We start from the raw sequence: 21,673 nt of genomic DNA, 5'->3' as shown, positions 1-21,673 counted from the left end.
ACAACAACAACAACAGCAGCAACAAAAAACAAGAAAATTGGAACACTCAATGCCCTAAGTTAAACACTTACTTAGTCTTGGCCTTCAGAAAGACCAAGAGTTGAATGGAATTAAGCAGAATCCATAAAATCACACTTGTATCATCAACTGATTTTCAACAAAGGTACTAAAATAATCCATCAGAAAAAAAATGGCTTTTCTAACAAATATTGCTGGAATAAGTAGATATTCATAGAAAAACCCATAAACCTTAACTGTGACCACACACTACAAATAAGAATTATTTTTACATGGACCACAGACATAAACATAAAACACAAAACTGTAAGACTTTCAGAAGAAAATATAGGAGAATAGCTTTACGACATTGGGTAGGTACAATTTCTAAGACAGGATAAAGAAAGCAGTGACCATAACATTTACAAAACAAGCCAGCCAACTGCCTGGGAAGTGAGGAGCGCCTCTGTCCGGCCGCTGTCCCATCTGGGAAGTGAAGAGCGCCTCTGCCAGGCCGCTGCCCTGTCCAGGAAGTGAGGAGCGCCTCTGACCAGCTGCCCACAGTCCACAAAGTGAGGAGCGCCTCTGCTCAGCTGCCAACTGTCTGAGAAGTGAGGAGCGCCTCTGCCCAGCTGCCCATAGTCCGCAAAGTGAGGAGCACCTCTGCTCAGCTGCCAACTGCCTGGGAAGTGAGGAGCGCCTCTGCCCGGCCACTGTGCAACCTTCCAAGTGCGAAGTGACAGCCTTGCGTGTGATCTTTTCTGTCTTTCCCAAGTTTGCATTTTCAACATTAAAGTTTACTTTTTAGTTAAAAGTTTTAAAAAAATTTACAAAACAAAAACTAGAATAAGCAAAATTAAATACTTCTGGTGGTCAAAACCTTCAGGGCTGAGTGCAGTGGCTCATGCCTGTAATTCCAGCACTTTAGGAAGCTGAGGCGGGTGGATCACTTGAAGTCAGGAGTTTCAGACCAGCCTAGACAACAGGGTAAAACCTTGTCTCTACTAAAAATACAAAAACTAGCCAGGCATGGTGGCGTGCACCTGTAATCCCAGCTACTCGGGAGGCTAAGGCAGGAGAATTGCTTGAACCTGGGAAGTGGAGGTTGCACTAAGCTGAGATCATGCCATTGCCCTCCGGCCTGGGTGACAGAGCAAGACTCCATCTCAAAAAAACAAAACAAAAACAAAAAACAAACAAACAATGAAAAAACACCTCAGGAAAATGCTTAGACAAGACTGGAGAAAAAATATTTCCAAATCAAATATCTGACAAAGGACTTGTGTTCAGAATACATGATGAACTCCTACATGTCTATATAAAAACACAACCCAATTTAGAAAAATGGACAGAAGACTTGAATATAAACTTCACACAGGAAGATATACAACTGGCTAACAACCACATGAAATACTGCTCAACATTATTAGTCATCAGAGAAATGCAAATAAAAAAAAATCACAGTGAGAACCCACCATACACTCAAAAGAGAGGCTAAAATAAAAAAGAATAAAAAAAGAATGACAACACTAAATGTTGACGAGGATGTAGAACAAGTGGAAATCTCATTATATATTGCTCGTAGAACATAAATTGGTGTAACAATTTTGGAAAAGAGTTTGGCAATCCCTTATAAAATTAAATATACACATATTCTTTGACCTAGAACTTCCATCCCTAGATATCTACTAAACAAATATTGAAAATATGTGCTCACAAAAACTGCAAATAATACTACTATTAAACAAATATTGAAAATGTGTGCTCACAAAAATTGCAAAGAATAATGTTCATAGCAGGTTTATTTGTAATAGATTTGTATCAGTCATTGTTCAACCACAGAAATGGAACCAGTAGGACGTATATATGAAGAGATTTATTGCCAAAAATTGGCCTACACAATTGAGGAGCTGACTAGTCAGGTCCAAAGGGTGCACTGGAACTCTCAGGCATGGGTGAAGCGGCAGTGCACAGAATGAATCTCCTCTTCAGAGAAGCCTCAGCTCTGCTCTTAAGGCTTTCCACTGGACTGAATCAGGCCCAGGCAGATTATACTTATTTAATGCAAATCATATTGAATGTAGCCAAACACAGTGGCTCACGCCTGTAATCCCAGCACTTTGGGAGGCAGAGGTGGGCAGATCACTTGAGGTCAGTAGTTCGAGACCAGCCTAGCCAACGTGGTGAAACCCAGTCCCTATTAAAATTACAAAAATTAGCTGAACATGGTGGCAGGCACCTGTAATCCCAGCTACTTGGGAGGCAGAGGCAGGGGCATCACAGAGGTTGCAGTGAGCCAAGGTCACACCACTGTACTCCAGCCTGGGCGACAGAGTTGAGACTTTGTCTCAAAGGAAAAAAAAATGCTTATTGAATGTAATTAGATTAACTCCTTTACTTGTAGACTTTGATCACATCTATAAAATACTTTCATAGCAATACCCAAATTAGTGTTTGACAGAATAACTGGGGGCTGTAGCCTAGCTAAGTTGACATTACAAAAAAAAAAGACTATCACAAAACTAAAGTGGAAACAATCCAACTATTGATAAAAAATTAATAAAACATTTGCCATGATCACACAAAGGAATACTCCTTAGTAATAAAAGGGATAGAACCACTGATATATTAAAAAACATAGATAAATCTCACATTATGCTAGGCAAAAGAAGCAAGATACAGAAGTGTGTATGATATATATTTACATGACATTCAAAAAAAAAAGAAAAAAGTAATTTATAATGAAAAGAATAAAAATTATGGTTGTTTCTGGGGTTGGGGACTGACCAGAAAAGGGCTCAAGGGAAGTTTTTGAGGTGATACTTTTTTTTTTTTTAATGTCTTGATAGGGGTGTGGGATATAAAAGCATATCTATTTGCCAAAACTCATCATATTATCCATTTAACACTGTATACTTCAATGTGTGTAAATTTTACTTCAAAAATAAAAGAACTGTAAACAAATATTGAATTCCATTTAACAGGTTTACTTTCTGCAGTGGCATGGTTTAGAAGTTCTGAAACCACCTTTTGTATATATTAGGCTTAAACAAAAGAAAAAAATTGAAGATATTGGGAGCCACATTCTTCATAGTTGGGGAAGAGAGTTCCAATTATGGAAAGGGGGAAAGACTACAATACAGGCTGTGATGCTGGTTAAGAATGGGAGGTATCGATATAAATTCACAGTTGTATATGTGTGTGTGTGTTGTAACATATGTTCTAGTTCAAATCTTGGCTTCCAAAAACTAACAAAAATCCAGGACCACCTGCAGAAATGGTTGATTCCAGAGCTGGTGCAGGGAATATACAAGATAAGCCTACAACATCTTTTTGTGCTAAAAAGATGGAGATGCTCAAAGAAGAAAGTGCATTAAAGAATGATGGGCACATGTCAAAGGCACACAATAGTTTGAAGGCATTCCCACTGATTGAATATGGGACAATTTAGCATCAGATAATAAGCAATGGATCATAATCCACTGAATACAATAAGAATGCAAGTGTCTATACTTCCATATATATTAATAAATATTAATAAATAAGTATACTAAATAGAACACAGTATCACTTCAGTGGGATTCCTACCGAAATGAATAACCTGAACCTAATTTTGCAGTGGGCAAACACAAGAAGGACAATCTACAAAATAACTAGCCTATCCACTTTAGAAACACAAGGTGAATGAACATAAGGAAAGGCTGAGAAATAGTTCTAGTTTAAAGAATACCAAGGTATGAGCCTGGACTAATTGAAGACTGGAAAGAAAGCTACAAAGGTCATAATTGGAATAACAAAATTATATTATAATGTAGATTAACAGTACTGTATCAAATTAAATTTCCTGATTTTGATAACTAACTGTGCTGTGCTGATGTAAGACAATGTCCTAGTTCATAGGAAATATACAACAAAGGATTTAGGGGTAAAAAGGCACAGTATCTCCAATATATTCTTAAACAATTCAAGAAAAGAAAATAGACAAATTGATGAAGTAGATGGGACAAAAATGTAAACTGTTGAATCTCAGTAAAGAGTATATGGAAATTCCATGTATTATTCTTTCAACTTTTCTGTGAATCTGAGTAAAGAGTATATGAAAATTCCACGTATTATTCTTGCAACTTTTCTGTAAGTCTGAAATTTCATATGTATACACATAAAAACACATAATATAAAGCTGGGCAGGGTAGCTCACACCTGTAATCCCAGTGCTTTGGGAGACCGAGGCGGGAGGATCACAAGGTCAAGAGATTGAGACCACTGTGGCCAACACGGTGAAACCTCATCTTTACTAAAAATACAAAAATTTGCTGAGCGTGGTGGCACGCACCTGTAGTCCCAGCTACTCAGGAGGCTGAGGCAAGAGAATTACTTGAAGCCGGAAGGTGGAGGTTGCAGTAAGCCGAGATGGTGCCACTGCACTCCAGCCTGGTGACAGAGTGAGACTCTGTCTCAAAACAAACAGACAAAAAAAAAACCACACAATAAAAAACCACATAATATAAATAAAGCTATGAAAACACTCTATTTTCATATATGATTAAAAATTTCCAGAATCAAAAGCTCAAAGATTTAAACTCAATACTAGAATTTCCAGTCTATTATTTAGTACACTGCTTCTAAAAATAATTTGTATTTTAATTATTACACATTTATCTAGAATTCTGGGCAAGATATTCATGCTAAAAATCAAGAAAATAACTAGAAAATTTATGTTATTTCTTTTATGAAGCGTTCCTTGACACCATAAGTAGGGTTGATTGTTCCTCCTCCATGCTCCCCAGGTACTTTGCACATAACATTAGTAGAGCACTTAACATATTGAATTGTAATCTGAAAATCAATTGTATTTCCAAATAGTAGTAATGAATAAAAACAGAAATTAAAAAAAATTTACAACAGCAACAAAATTATGAAAAGCTTATGGATAAATCTGACAAAATGGGGAAGAATTATACAATGAAGACTATAAAATACTCGTGAGAAAAACTGACATGAAAAAACAGAGACATATATCCTAGACATGTGTCAAAGACAAAACATTGTTAAGATGTCAGTTCTCCCCGAATAGATCTATAGATTCAAAGCATTCTCAAAATTCCAGCAGCTGTTTTGGTAAACATTGAAATACTGATTCTAAAACTCGGCAAAACAACTCTGAAGGAGAAAAAAGTTGAAGGACCCATACTACCTGATTTTAAGACTTATTATAAAGCTATAGCAACCAAAACAGGAAGAACAAAAACAACACATTAATAAGCTTACTTCAAAACTTAAAACTTCTGTGTTTCAAAAGTCACTGTGAAGAGAATGAAAAGACATGCCACAAATATCTGATAAAGGATTTATATCCAAAATATATAAAGCTTTCAAAACTCAAAATAAAAAACAATGAAAACTTAGACAAAAGATAGCTTCATGGGTGTAGTCATATGTCCAAACTTATGCAATTGTATACTTTAAACAAATGGTTTATTTTATGTCAATTATACCTCAATAAATCTGTCTTAAGAAATGGAATCCGACTTCCTCACTAGACTCTCAGCTCCTCAAGGGCAGGGATTATAATTATAGGCAGGGTGTGTTGGCTCACGGCTGTAAGCCTAGCATTTTGAGAGACTGAGGCAGAAGGATTGCCTGAGCCCAGGAGTTTTCAGACCAGCCTGGGCAACAGAGTGAGACCTCATCTCCACTGAAAATTAAAAAAAAAATTAGCTGGGTGCAGTGGTGTGAGCCTGCAGTTCGTGCTACTCAGGAGTCTGAGGTGGGAGGATCCCTTGAGCTCAGGAGTTTGAGGTAACAGTGAGCTATGATTGTGCCACTATAACCCAGCCTGGGTGACAAAGCAAGATCCTGTGTCTTAAAAAAGGAAAAAACAAATAACATTTTAATCTACATTAGCATCTTGTACTGCAAGAATATAAAAGCAGTTGAGTAAGAACTTGCTGAATAAACATAATAATTAATGAGTCAAAGAAATTTAGCTGATATTAAAATAATGAGTCCAGAAATAATCTGAAGGCACTACATAATTGATGCATACCAAAAATTCACATCTACAATAAATGCATGGTATGGTAAAAAGAGCACTGCACTGAGATTAGGAAACATGAGAAACTCGAAGTGAATCTTTACTAGCTAGGTGACCTTAGATAATCAAACTTCACTGGACATCATTTCATCATCTGAAATTCAGGGTTCTTAATAATTCTTATTTTGTTTACATCATAGAATTCCTTGGGAAACTAAATGAGACAAGTAAAAAATTCATTCAAACCCACAAAGCCATCAATATTGGTGTCATCAGACTTAAATTTTTTAAGGGGGTAGAGAAACCACAGATATGTGATTCTATTTACACAGGGGTGAAAAGCAACCTGGTCTACTTGCCTGACAGGAACCAAGACAGCAAGGACTACTCCTTCTTTTCTGTTTTCTGCCTAGCAGTAGACAAGCTTTGTTTTTCCTGTTCATAAAAAGACAAACTGCCTATTCTGATCTGTTAACTCGGAAAACAAATACTTGTTCTGTCTTTTTAAAAGAAAGTGGTTGAAAAAATATGAAGTATCAATTATCATATTTCTACTTCAGGTTAATATAGTTTCGGTGTTCTTTTCTAAGAGGAACAAGGTTAGATTTACTTCCTTCCCTCCTTTATGGGAAATAAAAAAATACACATACAAACACTTTTGTGCCAAACAAGTTAAATCCTGGGTTTTCTAAGTAGACACCTTTTAACATGTCAACTGTCTCCTTTGAAAAAAGTGAATGCCTTTAACTTGTTTAAAATGTATATTAATGAACTATGATGAAAATATAAAGGTAAACTGGTAACAGCTACTGAGACAGAAGACTGAATGACCTTTGTGATAGCTCTCACTAGAGATGGGCCTTTAAGACTTCATAGTCAAAGACCTTCACTTAAGGAAAAACCCAGAAGGAATCCATTAAAATCTTAAGAAGAGTGCATGACCTCTTTATGATTTTTTAGATTTAGTAGTAAGAAACATGGTTATTTTCCCTGATTAGGAATAAGAGTTTGTAATGAACATGGGACAAAAATATTTGAAGATTTAAAAAAATTCTACTTACCAATGGGTTGTTGAAAGCAGGTTTGTATAAACACCATTTTACCCAAATTTTATTAGCATCACTCAAACAGTAGTGATTATGCAGTAGATAGAAAACTCTTGCTTTTAATTCTAATGATTATTAAAAACTTAGAAAAGACAAGCATAAAAATGTTTAATTTCCAAACATTTTTGGAAAACTCCAACTGAATTTGGACCTTTCCCAATGAGCTGGTGTCTTGACAGGCACCTCAAGTACTGTAACTCTAGAAGATGTCACCACTACTATAAGCGATGGTGTCTACTTGTTATCATTTCTATCAGCTCTGCTGACACTCAGAAAAGATGTAAAGATTTGTGATGTCTGGGATAATCTGATTCACTAGCGGCAGGTTTTATGTTAAATATACGAATACTCTGCCCAGTAGGTTTCATGCCTAGGCATCTGGTTTATGTGCTCACCAAACAGAAGCAGAAAAACAACTCTCAGAAAACTTAACACCCTTTAGTATTGAAACTATTTTCTGGATGTTGTATAGAAACAAATAAGAGGGGAAAAAAAAGAAGAAGAAATGGGAAGACTGGAATTTTAACTCTTTCCCTCTATCTATACTTACTGAAAGGTTAACTCATGGCTGCCGCAGGGAGGATCACAACAAACAGAGGGATAACACTGTCTGTATAAAAGTATTTGCCTGTTTGCATGACCTGTTTCATAGTCATTTAAAAGACTGATACCAACCAGATATCCCATAATGATGATAAATTTAATTTATTTCCAATTTCTCAAACTCTTCTACAGATACAGGCAGCACAGTCACAGCCATTAGCTCTCTGAGCTGGATGCATCATTGAAGAAATGGAATTGATCAGGCAGATAGATTGCAGTGCATGGCTAAGAGTCTCCTAAGGAGGGAGATGGCAGAAGTCCAGACATCAAATAGATGATGAAATGGACATTTCCATTAGGGTAACATCACATCACAGATATTAATTAGGAGGCACTATAATAAAGTTAAGTGAATGTGGGAGAAATGTTGAGTTAAAAGTCACCCCGTATGTCCTTAGTCTGAGGTAATTACAGATCTGAAGGTGAGTCATGGATCTGCAATTTTCCATTCATTTTACAATAGCTGCAGGAACGTTTAGAAATTACGTAAAAGGAGATTAGAATCCGTTTTTAGACTGGGGACAAATTAACTTTAAAAAAAGAAAATATTCTAATGTTTTCCTCTTAACATTTCTGTTTTATTCCCAATGAAAATGACATCCTTTATTTACATTAACAACATTAATGGAGGATGACAAAGTACTGATTACTTTCTTTTTTTTTTTCTTTTTTTTTGAGATGGAGTCTTACTCTGTCACCCAGGCTGGAGTGCAGTGGCACAATTTCGGCTCACTGCAACCTCTGCCTCCCACGTTCAAACCATTCTCCTGCCTCAGCCTCCCAAGTAGCTGGGATTACAGGCTCATGCCACCATGCCTGGCTAATTTTTTGTATTTTTAGTAGAGATGGGGTTTCACCGTGTTAGCCAGGATGGTCTCAATCTCCTGACCTCGTGATCCCCCCCAGCCTCGGCCTCCCAAAGTGCTGGGATTACAGGTGTCGGCCACCTTGCCCGGCCCAGTTCTTACTACTTTCTAGAGAAATTAAGCAAATGAAACAAGTTGGCTTTAAGTTTAAATGCATTTTATCAAGTTTTTTATTTCAAGAATGTAAATTCATCTTAAAAACTGATGGGATATTTTGTTCTAGTCTTCAGTCCAAATCTACCTTAACAGCTAAAAAAAAAAAAAATTTTTTTTTTTTTTTTGAGACGGAGTCTTGCTCTGTTGCCCAGGCTGGAGCACCGTGGTGCGATCCACTGCAAGCTCCACCTTCCGGGTTCACACCATTCTCCTGCCTCAGCCTCCGGAGTAGCTGGGACTACAGGCGCCCGCCACAAGGCCTGGCTAATTTTTTGTATTTTTAGTAGAGACAGGGTTTCACTGTGTTAGCCAGGATGGTCTCGATCTCCTGACCTCATGATCCGCCCGCCTCGGCCTCCCAAAGTCTGGGATTACAGGCGTGAGCCACTGCAGCCAGCCGGAATAGCAATCTTTTAAAGTATTATTTGATGTACGTAAATGATGAAGACAGTCACATTCCAAACCTGCAGAGCTTCCCTACAATAGTGTGAGACCAATAGCCAAAGTGTTGGTTGCTCAACAATAGATTCATGCCAGTTTTTTTGTTCTGTAATTCCTTGCAATCTCATCTCCCTTAGTACCTTGCCCAATTGTAACTTCCCACGTGTATCCATGATAACTAACAAATGCAGATAGATGGCCAAAATGTGAGGTGAGGAAGTGTTGAGTATAAAAGGAGTTTATCTTTCCATTTCAGTATAATTTTGATCATAATCTCAGAATTCTGGATGCAGTACTCCAAGTCACTAACTTCAAATGGCTGACTGAGGCTCTATCCAGGAAAAAAATTCCTTTGCGGAGGTTCCAATCTTAATTTCCTACATAAAGTCAGACAATTTACAATTTTTTTTTTTTTTTTTTGCTTTATTTCACCAAAACAGCAGAATCACGGGGATAAAAATTTACACAGGATGTCTAAATGGTGTAGATTAACTCATTGAAAGCTCCTTTATCAACGGGTGCTTACAAAAGATAAAAAGACATCAGTCAAAAATGGTGCAGTAAAAACCTCTGAAAACTCTCTCCTCCATGAAAGCAATGGGAACACTGTGATGAGCACTGGGAGAATCAACTGAAAAGTAGCCAAAGGCTTGCAGCAATCCAGGGAGTGTTTATTCAAGAAAAACCAGCTGAATCTTGGTAAAAACAGTAAACTTTGCAGTGTTTTATTTGCCTTATTCCCATCCCACTCTCCCAAGCTCCATCTCGGCCTTAAAAACTAACATTCCTGAATCACAGTGAAAATTAGCAGCCATCAGAGGGGGCAAAAGGAAGCAGAAGCTCCTTCAAAGCCCAATTCTCAGAGAAGTATCATTATTTGACTGTCTGGTGGTCCCCTGGAGGGCCCCCCGCTCAGAAGGCTGTCTTTACTTTACAGGACTTGGAGCTTGCCCAGTAGGAAAAGCCTAATTCTTGTGAGGGTTTGATGAAAACAATTACAGGCATTGTTTAACACTAAGACTTCCTGAGGTGGTGACTAACAGCTGGGGCAAACAATAGGCTAACCAAAAGCTTCAAAGGAAAAGCTGAAGAATGAGATGTCCACAAAGGGCTTTGAAAAGTTCTAATATATTAAAACAAGAAGGAATCTAGAGGGCTCATGTGTGCTCATGGCCATATGAATGCTCAGGAAAAACGAGAGAAAGCCCTCAGCTCTCTCCTCTGCCTAACCTTGACAGGAAGTGAAGGCTAAGGCAGAGGCATCAACTGCTTGGTGTAGTGTTGAAGGTAGGCTGCACCTGCACATACATCCCTTTAACAAAGACCGAGAGACTTATTAGTTTCAGGCATTTAAGGAACTCTGTTCAAGTGTTAGCTGACTACTAATCTAATGAGCAGGGACTTCACTGGCCACACACAGAAAGCACACAGCCATCACAAAATTAGTTTAGAAAAGTCATTGAAAAAAACAGCAAGAAAGATGAACTGTGATGAAAAGAGAAAATCTGATTTCCAGGGTCACATTACATTATTTTAAATGTCCAGTCTTAAATGAAAATTAGGAGACATGGAAAGAAATGAGAAAGTATGACCCATACTCAGAAAAAAAAGCAGTCATTAGTAACTGCCCCGGGCAGCCCTGATGTTGGACTTAGTAGACAAAGAATTTACATCAGCTATTTAAAATATACTCAAACAACTAAAGAAAACTATGTCTAAAGAACTAAGGTATAAGAACGATATTTCTCAAATAGAGAATATTAATAAAGGGATATAAATTATAAAAAATAAACAGAAATTTGTAATTGAAAAGCACAATAACTGAAATAAAAAATTCATCAGTGACATTGAAAGCAGTTTAGAGCAAGCAGAAAAAACAATCAGTGAACTTGAAGACAGGTCGATTGAGATTGAGTCTGAGGAACAAGAATAATAAAGAATGAGGCCGGGCGCGGTGGCTCAAGCCTGTAATCCCAGCACTTTGGGAGGCCGAGACGGGCGGATCACGAGGTCAGGAGATCGAGACCATCCTGGCTAACACAGTGAAACCCCGTCTCTACTAAAAATACAAAAACTAGCCGGGCGAGGTGGCGGGCGCCTGTAGTCCCAGCTACTCCGGAGGCTGAGGCGGGAGAATGGAGCAAACCCGGGAGGCGGAGCTTGCAGTGAGCTGAGATCCGGCCACTGCACTCTAGTCCGGGCGACAGAGCGAGACTCTGCCTCAAAAAAAAAAAAAAAAAAAGAATGAAGAAAAATAAACAGAGCTTCTAAGACCCGTGGAACATCAAGTAAATCAACAGACATATAATCTGGGAGTTTCAAAAGATGAGGAAAGGGGAAGAACAAATATTTGAAGAAATAATGGCCCAACATTTACCAAATATAACAAACATTAATCTAAACATTCAAGAGGTTCAAAAAACTTCAAGTAGGCTGAAGTCAAAGAGATCCACATGTAGACACACCATATTCAAATCGTTGAAAGTGAAAGAGAATCTTAAAAGCAAAACATAAGGAAGAAAATATACTCTTCTGAAGGTAGTCTACAAATCTATCTGAGGCACAGTGTGGCTTCAAGATTAGACTTTGGAGTCAGTTTTGTCATGTATGTCTTTGGAGGTCATGTGGTTGGGTATACATTTTATATAACTCATGGGGATGGTTTTTCTCCTATTATAATCTTTGGGAATAACCATAAACTAAATTCTACAACCCAGGTGAGTGTTTAGTCTTCATGACAGATATTCACAGATGGGGAAGACTACCCCATTATCCAGGCTTCCCAAAACTAACCTGTGATAATTAGACATTCATTGTGATCCAGCACCTCAGTGAAGAGCCGTGAAACAATCAACTCAGGATTGATTAAAAAGCGGATTTCTTCTTGCACAAGTCCTGCACTGGTTACACCACCTCCAACAAAACGATTTGCAAAATCCACCTGTTGGGAAAATGTGGCATGTTAAATAGTGGTCAAAAATACCTATGATCAAGAAGCACACAGTCTCTAAGCTCTCATCTTTTCATCTCCCACGAAAATCAATTCCCAAATAAGTAACCTTCCCAGGAAGGGCAGATTATGGTTGCTTAAACTCTTTCCATCTCACTGCAGTTAACACCTCTGCACATTTCTCTGGATCCCAGAACCACAGAAGGAATCTGGAAAATGGAGCCTTTAGGCAAAACATTACGTATTATACAGATTCTTGTTTATAAACCTATTTGTGTCTCAGGAGCCACAAATCAAGGGAGGTCTTTGTCTGGAAAGGTTTCAAAGTCATTCTCCCCCATTCGCTCGTCAATTTCCTTTTATGTATTTCACGTGACTTTAATGTAATTAAACTTTTCTTATGTAATATGGTAACCAAACATTTGCTCTAAAGAATTGAAAAATTTAGTAATCAACTTTTTGGGTAACCTTTTCCAACCTTACTGTAAGAATAAAGAGATCGAATTTTTTTCCTTCTAAATTCAACCCCAAACCCCAAACTACATGAACATTACAAATTATTTTTTTTAAATATAACTAAGGAAAAAAGGAAGAAAAAACCCCCCAGTATAGCAACAAAGATTCAATTAAATTAATATTTCCAATTAGGTTGGAAACTTTTATGCTTCACGTGGAGTAGTATGATGGGATCCCCAAACTCCTACTAATAAAGAAGAGATACACAATCCTCCAGAGAAGCGAACTCAACTTGCTGGCATTATTTCCATTTGTCCAGTGCGTCCAGCACTATGCCAGCCTCATGAGGCAATATGTAAGAAATAGCAACCATCTTTCCCTTAGTGAGACTATCTTAGGAGTTAGATTACACACACACGCAACTTGTGTATATACACAGTCATACACACAAGTAAAATAGAATTGACTAAATACCATGAGGCTTATATGCTTTCAAACTATTTTAAAATATATGATGTCTTAAAACTTCAGTGTTCTTTAAAGCAACTGATACTAAATGACAATCTAAAGCCTATTTTATGAAACAGTAAAACAAGAGTATGAATTGTTTGATATGTAAAAATATATGTGAAAAGACAGAAATTAATAGAAGTCTTCTTTTACCACAGAATAACTTAGAAAATACTAAAACATACCACTGAATAACTTCAAATGAGTCACCAGAGAGAACTGCATATTTGGATTTGTATTCTGGAGTACTAAAACCAATGCTAAAAAACCAGAGTAACTTTTTAGCTTATATAGGAAAATAATTTTGGTGAAACCAGTCTGCTGATTAGAATTAGTTACCTACTATATATGAGGTCTATGGGCACTGGGTGATTCATGGCTTAAACTGTCCAATTCAACAAATATTTACTGAGTATTGTGCTGGGAATCACTGGATACAAAGATGAATAAGATATGTATGGTTCCCCGCCTCACGGCATTTGCAATTTAGATAGCAGTTAGAATGAGCATAAGCAGAATGAGAAGATGATTATTAAAGAGCTTGTTACTATGTATTTGATACTTCCTAAAAATACAATTAACCAAAATTGGGGCATGGGAGGAAGATAGGAAAGTTTTACAAGAGGATGTGGCAGCTGACATGCAGGCTGAGGGCATAGCTGCACAAGGACACAGGGCAAAAAAAACCAAATGTAAATCACCGCTGAGGAGAATGGTAAACAGATTCCTCATGCTTGCCTGCACTGTAGAGTAGGTGGAGGCTTATAGTTGGTGATAAGCTGGTCTGAGGTCTAGGGAATTTTTACTCAATTTCCCTCTGAAGGTTCTGGGAAAGATTCAAGAAACACCTGGACCTATGTTTTAGGAAGATATTTCAGGCTAGAGTTTAAAGAATAAATGGAAAAGTGTAAAACTAAAAGTAAAAAGGCTGGTTAGGTGAGTACTGAATAGTTTATACAATCACTACTAGGGCCTCAAACAGGAAAATGGTAAAGGAAAGAGAAGAAACTCAGTAAAGAAATAAAATGGGCTGTACTTGAGAACTAAGAGACTGGCTGAGTGCCTAGAAGTATAATGATATTGTGACTACGAATTTGAAACAGACGAGGTTTAAGATTGGTCTAACTTAATTTTTACTGGAATAAGGTACATAACAAAAATAAAAAGATAAGCTCTATCCAACTTATGTACTACTTGATAATGATCATGAAATACATTCAGTGTGTATGCTATTGTTTATGCTTTAAATAAAAGGTCAACATTTGTAACCTGAAAGGTGTGCACAGAAATAAAAATACTCAACTCAGTATGTCTCTAAAAGCCGGAGTCTTTTAGAAAACCAAAGTTTTACACTTAAGTTCTTAACAATAAAGACCCTCTACAACAGTTGAGAAACCTGTTCCAGTACATGAAAACAAGAATGTGAGTGCATCTTTATTTTTAGCCAGTTATTTTCCAAGTCACTTTAAAGCTACTCGTTCGTTCAGATTACTCAGATTCTGAATTACAACTTGATGAAAAGACAGGAATGACAACGCTCCTCAGAGTGGTTTTGTTGTTGTTGCCATTCAGCATAATGTAATTTATATGCTACACAATGAGCTCTGTCGCATTGCAATACAATATTCCCCGATCTCCTGGGGAGACATGGCATGGGTAGGGAAAACAATTAATAGCAAGAAGCCCTTACGGTATTCTTTTAATCTGCTGAGGTCTCACATTTCATCTACAGCATATTCCAAGGAAGTGGTGAGGATCTCAACCTTAACTGTTGTCAAATAATTCCTTGCTGAATTGTACTGTAATGAAAGGTCAGCATTCCTGTGGTCCTAAGCAGCCATAACTTTGTTTAGTTCATGTGTATTAAGAATCTCTCAGTTTATCCAAGACTTTAAAGATGGGAAGAACTTTATCAAGAGGGGAATGTGGGGGGAAAAGTGATATTAATTCGAACGAATATTTAAGCATATTTTAAGATTAGTTTTAAGACAGAAAAAAGGGTATAGGAGTAAATACAAATTTAAATGTTTTGTTTTTGTTTTTCCAAAGTAAGCACAGGAAAAATATTAATTCAGCTATCCTAAGTATTTTTATTTATAAGCTCAAATAACCACTGGGAGAAGGTGATTTAGAATAAAGTATAGTTTGTCTCATTGAAGATTTTAATTACAAATATGTCCAAATAAAAGGTCATTTAAAAAAGAATCTGTTTCATTTAAATAATAACTAGACACAAATTTTATAGTAAGCATTAAGTTATTCAAACAAATCAGTCCATTTTCAGGCAACTGCTTTCTTTAGATTCTGAACCAATATAAGCACCAAATAAGAATCTAGGAAGAAAAATAAACTATTATCAGTATAAATGAGATGGTATACAAGCTTCTTTCAAAGAAAACTCAGTTTACAATGCTCTTATAAATGGGATAAGAACACAAAACACTAACATTTTGTCTCTGATTAGTGAATTTTAAAGCAGCACTATAAATCAAAAGGTTAGGTTAGATATTACTATATTTTAAACATGGGGTTTTTGTTAACCCCCTTCTCCAAAAATACTTTTTAAAGGTAAAAGTAGTAACAGATTATTAACAAAGATTGAGGGGTGGACAGAATTACCTGCTTTTAACAGGGAAAAGACATAGCAAGCATAGCTAGCTCATGTGTATGAAACTGTTACATATGAGAGAGAGGCCTTTCTTATCAGTTTTAGACGTCTGGCCCCTCAACCTAAACAAAGCTGTTGGTGGCTGAAAGACATCTCAATCTGGTCATCAAGTAGGGCAGAGCAAGAAGAGCCTTTAAGGAAAAAGAATAAAAATGCTTGGCGACAGTCTGTCAAGACTATACCCTGGGAACTTCCTCCACTGTCAACCTACAATCAATGTCTGAACCAAGAGGCTGATGCTGTCCAGATCTTGGGACTTTCTGTCAAAGGCTTTTGAGAGAAGCACATGTAAGAAACAGAGAGTATACACCGGCAAATAACAACATTACCAAGCCTGTCAAAGTGATCTGTTTGGTGTTTTTCTTCATTCAGCTATCATGCTTCTTTGCATTAAATCAGTTTAGGAGACAAATAAACAGCTTTTCAAATTTCTTTTGCTGTCAGAAGTCTGAGAAGAAAAAGTCCCAATCATACACAGACACTACTGAGATTCACCTACCTGTAGCATGCCTCGGCCATTTTCTTCTATGGTACCTTCGTAAGTGACATGCAATCGTGTCAAGCGTTTTTCACATCTACAATGTAAAAAGACACTCCTTTACTTATTATTTTAATGACAAGTGGTTCACTGCGGACAAATGTGAAAATATAGGTAACTATTCAAAAACTGAAACCACCCCAAATCTCAGAAGTCAGAAACAGATGCCTACTGTTAACATTCTTGGTACTGATCCTCCTTATTCAAACATGTAAATATACGTATTTAAATTAAAATGAGATAACATATTGTTTGAAACCTGCTTTTCCTTTAAATAGTATGAGAGTGTTTATTTTTTAAAACAGTTGAAAAACATTGCAAAATATTTTTAAAAATCTATGAAATTTTGTTATGGCTAGGGTTGGCAATCTGAGAAAAAATGTAGAAAAAATTTGGCAATAAATCATATATGATTCTCATACGGCTTTCTATTTTCTGTTTTCACTGTTTGATAACCGTGTGTGTGTGTGTGTGTGTGTGTCTTGATGAAAATACATGCCACAGAAATTCTGAACAATGGTATTTTTCTATTAATAAGGTTAACAGATAAACCTAGCATCTATAATTCAGAAGGCATAATTATTTTCTTTCCCTTTCAACCATGGTCACTGAGATATTTACTTGACTTAACGTTAGATTAACAACAAATCTCATTGCATTAATGGCATTTGTTAACATTATTTTCCTTATTAAATATTTTTCCCCTGATCACTTACTGAATAAAAAATATAAATGATTATGAATGAAATAGAGGAGATTCAAAGTTCTAACTCACGTAAGAGTGCCAATAATCTTTTTTGGGAGGGCGGAGATGATTGTATTTTTAGAAAATAGTCTAGGAGGTTAGCTGGAAAAGTACTGAGAATTGCTTGATTCCTTCCTGGTCTCAATGAGTTTAAATACATTTCTGGCAAAATTCCAGACCAACAGGCTGATAGCTTTAACTCAGAAGGTAATTCTGCACAGGTTCTGTCTAAGAGCCTTATTTGTATTAACTCATTTAATCCTCTCAACAACCCTATTACTATCTCCTTTTATAGAAGGGGGAACAAAGCACAGAACATCTAAGTAAGCTAACCAAGACTAGTAAACAAAGCAGCAGAGATGTGAAACTAGGTAGACTCACTCAATGGTCCAGGCTCTGAATCAGTATGCCATACTTTTAGAAAAATTACTTTCCCAGTCTCTCATAGAAAACAGTATCATAAGTTTAATATATATTTTTTAACTTCCTTTTTTTGGTCCTACTTTCCCAGCCATTTTATTCAGAGGAAGACCCTCCCTGTGAGCATACTACTAAAATCTCTGGGCTGTCAGTCAGGACTTCAGAACAGGAATTCCATCTGTTGTCAACTATTCTCCATGACTGAAACTAGAAATTTTATAGTATAGCTCTTAATAAAATTATGAAACTGCTAGAAACTTTTTCTTGGTTTTGTTTTGAAGCATTTTCTAACTTCCCAATAGGTCATCCTCTAAACTCCTGCCCCAGGAGTCAAAGACATAGATGATTCTGGCTCCCTGTGATTAAGCCTGGCTAAAGTATTTGCTGATAATCAAAGGGTTGACTATAACATGCCAGAAACTTGGAATTCAGTTCCAACTCCTGGCACCCATTGAGCCCCTTACTCTTGGGAACACCAACAATCCTCAACTTTTCTTCATTCTCCCTCTTTAAGTGAATGCATGTTTCTGGTTCTGTGGAGTCTCGGAGACTGATTTTAATTACATTCTCCAACTCACTTATGAAGCAGCTAAAACAAAAAAGAGATCAATGAAACAAAAATAAGTTAAATTCTGCCTGTCAAAACTAAGGGGACAATCTCGGTCTCACTTAGAGGCAAAGTTACTGTGTCTCATTGACACAGCAGCCTTGCCAGTCTCTGCATTTTGACCTGTCCCTTCTCTCCCACATGGTGGTATACAAATGGGTGTTCTTTCATACTAGCATCAAATGAATATCAGATGCAAAGTAGAGATCCTGGATGACTTAAAAATAAGCCCTCAGATTGATCTGTAAAATCTACACCAAAGTAACAGAAATAAAACATCTGCATTCCTATTACAGATTAATAGAAGAATGAAGAAAAACAATCCTCTGCACCATAGAGATGACACAGCAGAATGGTACTTTTAATTCCAGGCACCATATTTTAAGAGGGCCCAATGAATGGGAGTATGTTAAGAGCAGAGATAAAGGGTTTAGAATACATATTACATGTGAAATAGAAGAAATGAATCAATTTAGTATGAAATTGTGTGCACTGTTAGAGGGGGAAGTAGGTCAAGAAGCCATTAAGATACATGAAGAAGGGTCAGATGCTAAAACTACAAATTCAGATGTATTTATGTAGCTCCAGAAGGAAGAACCAGGAATGGTGGAGAATGAATGCAGAAAACATTTTTAGTGAATGAAAACATGAGATGATAACACAAGCAGCCACCACTGGAACAAACTGATGTGAAACAGCAGATTTCCCATCACTGAAGCTATCCAGTCTCCGTCCATCGCAGGTATTACAGAGCTGATCCAAGAGTTTAGTAGGCGGCTGGGGTTTCTTTCAGATCTAACATGCCATGATGCCAAAATGCTATACATGTTCTCATCTTTTTCAGGCTTATTTTTTTTTCTCTCTTCAGATTGCTTAACCTTTTATCTACTTCCCTCTATTAATAATCATCTAAACCATGCACTCAAGTCTTCTGAAGTCAATTTCTTTATCTTTCACTTCACTTTATCTTCACTTTCACTTGATGGATGAAAACAATGCAGGAAAGCCACCTAAGCAGATATGACTTCTCAAGTTAACTTTTTAAAAGTGATTTCCATTCATCACTAATTCCAAACAAAACAATTACACACTATCATAAAATTATTAGAAAATTATTAGAAAGTGAAAACGAGAGGCATTGGTTAAATATGTTTAATATGCTTCATCATGTCCTCAAACATATTTAAAAAGTTAATCCACACTTCTTTAAGTGTATTGGGGGACTTGCTTTAGATTAAGAAATAGTTAACTATTTCAGGACCCTTCTTTAACTGTATTTTAACTATTTCAGGAGACTAAGGACCCTACAAATCTGAATTAGCTCAGATTGGCTGCTATTTCCTCAATATTTTCTGATAAATAAGAAACAAACAGAAAATACCAACTTCCACAAAATCTACCAGTAGTACACAAGGGCAGCCAAACTTCAAAATTCTTGCCACTCAGACAAACTCTAAACAGTTACTGTTAACTAAAATGTAAATAATAAAAAGACTTTTCTCAATCTTGTCCTCCAGAAAGAAAAGCCATAAAGTTCAGACACTAACCAAAAAAAAGGGTAAGGAGAAACATTTAAATATTGGTGTTCCTTTTATTAGTGTCTTCAAATACAACACTCCTCAATTCTAAACAGGACTTTCTTTCAGAAAACAAAACCAAGACAAAATGGTTGAAATCAAAGGGTTATAGACTTTGATTTAAAAGGCATGACCTTTTCAAAAACGAGAGCTATTAATGGATCATTTATGAGAAGAAATTCCCTGGCACTAGGATAATTAGAGGTTGGAAAACCATCTTTCCAGGTGCTATAAAATAGAATCCTCTCATGGTGAAAGAGTCCTTCTAATTCTAGGGATCTAGGATTATTTTTATTATTATTGTTACCTTTCCCATTCTGGAAAATCTTCAAGACTCTGTCTTGTAAATGTCACCAACCCAGTAGGTTCTACAGAAGCAATAAAAGAAAAACATACCCAAAATAAGTTTCAATTTTGAAAAGATTATACACACACACACAAACACACACACTCAGTAAAAGAACAGGTCTAACATTGGCTATAAAACTAATCAGGAAATACAAAGTCTAGTACTGGAAAATAACAGAATATCAATTGAAAATAATATTAATTTTACAGTAGAAACTCCTATAAAATAATAAGACTTCACTAAACAAAACTATACAAACAACAGCACAACAGTAGGATTTGAGTGCTGGTACTTTCTGGTAAAGTGTTTGAAGCTGAATACACTTTTTTTTTTTTTTAAAAGCACTGAAAAAAAGGATGTATAACTGGTACAGCTTGCGCAATAAAGACAAAATTGAACTCAAATTTGTAGACTCCTTTACAAAGAAAGGACTTAACCCTACATTCAAAGACTGGTGAATAAATACACATTTATATACTTTATGGTAAAGTGAAATGCCACAGATTTAAAAACGAAATCATTTGCACATCCTCTGGAGTTAGTACAGCTAAGTCCCGGGCTTCGATAGTGGGCAATCACTCTACTTGTCAGTTGCAGTCTTAGCCAGAGGAGAAATTACTGGTTCTAAGAGTTTACAGAACAAAGATGACATATTTTTCAAGAAGCAATAAATTTGGGAGGATTAAGATGAAGTACTATTAATGCAGTCAATAATTTTAGAGGATGAGATCCTTTTCTAGTCAGATTTACTTTTTTTAAAAAAAGCTAGTAGCAAAAGAAACAAATAAATCAGCTGGCCAGAAGTAATTTGTCTGATTCAAATCAAAGAACAAACTAAAAAGGCCATGCCATTTCTGTTTTCTTGAATAGAAAAAAAGCTCTTAAGGAAAGAGAGAGATGTCAGGAACTATTAGTGATGGCGGTGTCTAGCCCAGTGAAAGCCTGGCCATCATTCCATTCCTACGCACAATTCCACATTTCCTCGTTCTCAGTCAAAAGCACGAACCACTCAAAAACCATATGGAGCAGTTGCAGTAGAAAACAAAATTTTTTCTTAACATGGGTCTTACATTCTTTAGATATCTAATCTTAAGATAAATGGGTAACATATTTAAAACTCACAAGTAAGTGGTCAAACAACTCAAACACTAGAGAAGCAATTCCATGAATATGATAGAAAACATCTCTCTTGTCATTCGGTAACTTAGCAGAGAAGTAAGAACATCAAATGTTCTTCATATATATTAGGAGATGCTAAGAGAAATTCATAAACACTGCTGACAAAGCAAGAAAAGGCAGAAGAACATGGTTTCTTAGATTAACAAAAATGCCCTGCGAGCTTTCTTTCATAACAAGGCAACTTTCATCTCGGAATAGGATACGTTGGTTAATCAAATACTTCCCATAATAAAGTCACAATATATACTACCTACAGGTCATAAATTTTCAAAAACCTGATCTATAAGATACTTTACCTAAAAATATATAGAAAATAATTTAATTTGGAATGCTCTTTAAAATATTTCAGTCTCAAGATCTTCATCAAATATAAAATATACATGTTTAACAACACTGAAAAGTTAGTCCTGATGGAATTCTATTTTTATCAATTCTAAAAGGCATGTTTTTTCACATATTATGTTTCTGAAA

The 21,673-nt window shown here is 36.3% G+C and overlaps 1 protein-coding gene across 5 annotated transcripts in view; it reads right to left on the bottom strand.

Moving 5' to 3' along the window:
- The window catches only part of PARG (poly(ADP-ribose) glycohydrolase), a 135,251-nt gene that overhangs the window by 29,511 nt on the left and 84,067 nt on the right, over positions 1–21,673 (bottom strand). For all 5 annotated transcript variants that reach the window (XM_010370345.2, XM_010370344.2, XM_010370346.2 and 2 more), the window contains 3 exons: positions 19,982–20,042; positions 16,287–16,362; positions 11,997–12,144 (listed from right to left, as the gene is read on the bottom strand). In XM_010370345.2, coding sequence (XP_010368647.2) covers positions 11,997–12,144; positions 16,287–16,362; positions 19,982–20,042 — 285 coding nt within the window. The remainder of the gene's footprint in view (positions 1–11,996; positions 12,145–16,286; positions 16,363–19,981; positions 20,043–21,673) is intronic.

This window comes from Rhinopithecus roxellana, chromosome 11, assembly GCF_007565055.1.
Source record: "Rhinopithecus roxellana isolate Shanxi Qingling chromosome 11, ASM756505v1, whole genome shotgun sequence".
Classification (NCBI taxonomy): domain Eukaryota; kingdom Metazoa; phylum Chordata; class Mammalia; order Primates; family Cercopithecidae; genus Rhinopithecus; species Rhinopithecus roxellana.
This window is presented reverse-complemented; position numbering and strand designations above follow the sequence as displayed.